At 37.7% G+C, this 3,652-nt stretch overlaps 1 protein-coding gene across 1 annotated transcript in view; it reads left to right on the forward strand.

Moving 5' to 3' along the window:
- The first annotated feature begins 244 nt into the window (after positions 1–244).
- The window catches only part of LOC134250889 (solute carrier family 49 member 4-like), a 30,621-nt gene continuing 27,213 nt past the window's right edge, over positions 245–3,652 (forward strand). Inside the window, exons 1-3 of the mRNA XM_062733248.1 lie at positions 245–621; positions 770–860; positions 1,935–2,098. Of these exons, the coding sequence (XP_062589232.1) occupies positions 375–621; positions 770–860; positions 1,935–2,098 (502 nt within the window). The 5' untranslated portion in view covers positions 245–374. The remainder of the gene's footprint in view (positions 622–769; positions 861–1,934; positions 2,099–3,652) is intronic.

Below are 3,652 nucleotides of genomic sequence, written 5' to 3' on the forward strand. Positions count from 1 at the left end.
CACTCATATACATTTAAAAAAATCCCTTTCTCTGCAAAAATAGGATGGGGGTGTTCCAACCGCTGGATCCCCCTTGCTCTGAAACAATATATCAATGTAAATGGAGAGGTCATTTTAATAGAAATTAAAACGCGGCATGTAAAGATGGAATAATGGATCCTTTCCATGCGCCGAACATGATTTGAAATGTAACTAAATGTACATTATGCCAAAAAAATACCTGTATTAAGATAACACTTCGTATCTATGTACTTAGGTTCCAATTTTCCACATAACGAATTCCTGTGTATCCGTAGCTCCTGTGTGTGACGTTCCCCATATATCACTACTGACAGAGAAAAAGTTCATAACTTACATGCTCGGTATCGGAAAATATGGACTCGGAAAAAGAGAAACAAATCAATGAAACGAAAATTTACAGACGGAGGTGGTACATTTTGATTTTGTTTTCACTATTTGCTTTTACTCAGGGGGCTTACTGGAACACGTGGGGACCTATCGCGGAATCCAGCGAGGACGCACTCGATTGGGAGGATAGCGACATCGCGTTGTTTGAAAACTGGGGACCAATAGGTTACCTTGTGGCCGGGTTTTTTGCAGCTTGGTTCGCCGACGTAAAAGGTATTCATAACAGAATGTATATTTTAAAACAAAAATTGTTGAGGTGCTTCTGGTTTGTAAAGTTTTTAGGATTTGACGATTGTAATTAATTTGTCCTAATTTTTTAATATAGTGTTTGATTCTCCTCAAATCGTGTTTTTTTTTCCAGGATTACGCTTTTCCTGCCTACTTTCTATGTTTCTACTAGCAGTCGGGACGGGGATTCGATGTATTACAATCGAACGCCCATATGTCACATGGTAAACATTTAATCAATCTATCAATATCAATGTGATTTGATTTGAGCCATCAAAACAGACGAAATGCCTTATAAATGTACTAATGACATTAAGAGAAGATGTGTATGTGAAACACTTCTGCCCTCGTATGGCAGCTTATGGCCAAAGTTTGTTTTTTCAAATGTAGGTCAATGTACCATCAAGATCAAGAGTTCCAAGTTTTAGTTCACCAAGACAAGTCTTGTCATAAGGAGAATATGAGTGAATCCTACATCAATCTTTCTGAAAATATGGCTAATATTTTAAGTTTTTCAAAAGTAATTCATAAACCAAGGTCAAAGACTTAAGGTCAAAATATTTTGTTACCAATGGAAAGGCTAAGTCGCAAAAATAGATATGAGAAATATCAATATCTTTGCACGTACCCATCAAAGGTTACAGACACGGTTAAGTTTTTACAAATGAAGGTTCAATGAACTCAATATAGGTTGAGATTAAAAGCTCAAGGAGTTGTTATCCAAAAGAGTATTTTGTCACAGAGAATAACCAGATGATTTATGAACTTCTTTGAACCAACTCTTCAATAGTTATGTAATTGTTTACGTTTTACAAAACAAGGAAAAAATGATGGTATCCAAAGAAAGATTTGGTCAATTGAACTTTACAATTAAAACCACATTGCCAATCGTTGAAAAATTATGAACAAGGGTAAATTAGGGTAAAATTTTGCTAATATGTAAGTCAAACTCCAATGTCCATGTCCCATTTATATTTTAGTATCCAAAGGAAGGTCTGTATATCAAAAGTTTAAATTTAAAGGTTTTGATGAAAAACTGCTGGACAGCATAACAGACGGATAGAAAGAGCCAAAAAAAAACTATTTGCCATAAATCTTCGATCACCAGCCATAAAATTAGCGCTAAGACAGTTACTTACTAGTACTTCATAGGCAAACTACGAAAAATTTACAAAATACTATTTGACGCAAATCCTCGACCACTAGCCAGGAAACTAGCACTGAAAAGACAGTTACTTGCTAGTTTTTCATATGCAAACTACGAAAATTTTAAACTGCATGCAGATTTTCCTCACCAGGACTGTCAACATAGGGCAGGCACTGAATGGGTTTGCCGGTCCTATTGCTATGGGTGCCCCGCCTCTTGTTTCCACGGTTTGGTTTCCGGTACATGAACGAACGACAGCTACCAGTATTGGATCTGGGTTTAATCTGCTCGGAATTGCCATTTCCTTCATTATAGGTAATCATATAGTCTTAGAAAACCACAGACAGGCAGGTATTACCCAGATTTGTTTGGTGGGGGGAGTTGTTATCTATTGCGAAATGATGTATTTTCTTAGAATACAAAGACTAGGGCGGTATCAACAATTTATTGGTATTTATTGGATGCCATCCATAAATGTATATGGGAAATAATATACTCTCCCAATATAAAATGTACAGATTACTTTTATCTCCATAAAAGCTCACGATTGAACGGATTGATTTATTTTTGTTTTCAAAGTAAATAATATTAATGAAAAAGTAAACATACAATGTTGATTAATCTACTGTAACATCACATATTTTCGTGGGGTCAAATTATCGTGGTTTCATTCAAAACTCTTAGTTCGTGGGGATTTGAATTCGTGGATGAAGAAGTTGTTATGAAGTAGTAGTAGTGGAGGGCGCTCATATAGATCACGATTCAAATTTCGCGCCAATGACGTCATCAAACTTTCAACCAATCAGAAGGCATCATTTGAATATTTGGTCACGTGACCTATCAAAGGAAAGGTCTGGACGAGAAGAGGTCATCCCGGGGTGTAGTCCGGGGTCATTAAGTGCCAAATCAAAGCTACTCAAAAGGTATCGTCTGATATATCAAATGGAAGGACTTGACGAGGAGAGGTCATCCCGGGGGTGGTCCGGGGTCATTAAGTGCAAAATCAAAAATTATCCAAAGGGTATCGTGTGACATATCAAATAGAAGGTCTCAACGCGTAGAGTTCAGCCCGGGGGTGGTCAGGGGTCATCAAGTGTAAAATAAAAAGTTACCCAAAGGGTGTCGTATGACATATCAAATGGAAGGTCTCGACGAGTACAGTTCAGCCCGGGGGTGTTCGGGGGTCATCGAGTGTAAAATCAAAAGGTAACTCAAAGGGTTTATTGTGACCTATCAAATGGAAGGTCTTGACAAGTAATGTTCAGCCCAGGGGTCTATCGAGCTCATCAAGTGCAAATGAAAAAAACATATCAAATGGAAGGTCCCAACGAGTAAAGATCAGTCGGGGGTTGATCAAAACAACACATTGGTTTTGTTCATATTTTATTGCAAGACATGAAGAGCAATATTTTCGACATAAGTCTGAATACAAATAATTTCAAGGAAAGCAATGATAATTGTATTAAATTATTCAGCCATATCATCAGCATTTATCCAAGAATTAAACTTCTTTGGCCAATGCAGCCATTTCACAAAATATTGCTTGTTTGGTCCTCTTCCACGAGTCTTGAGGATCTTTTCAATCTTAAACGTATCCTCGTCTCTAACATCCACTTTTTGGAGTTCCGGTTGATAGAATGTCCCAGTAATGGCTTCGTCATTGTAGTCCTTGAGTTTGTACACTGGAATGCCGTTCCTCAGGAAACGTCGAAACACGATGAAAATTTCACCAGACCACTTTTGATCGTATTCCCTGTCAAAAATGGATGATATTTTCGAAATGCGGACTTTATCACCCACTTTGTACTTGTAGGGCCGCTTTGATTGTTTGCGTGGGATCTCCTCTCGAGACAGGAATGTTGATACGCG

This window comes from Saccostrea cucullata, unplaced genomic scaffold, assembly GCF_032062105.1.
Source record: "Saccostrea cucullata isolate Sc308-1 unplaced genomic scaffold, CSIRO_AGI_Scuc_v1 ctg15, whole genome shotgun sequence".
NCBI lineage: Eukaryota > Metazoa > Mollusca > Bivalvia > Ostreida > Ostreidae > Saccostrea > Saccostrea cuccullata.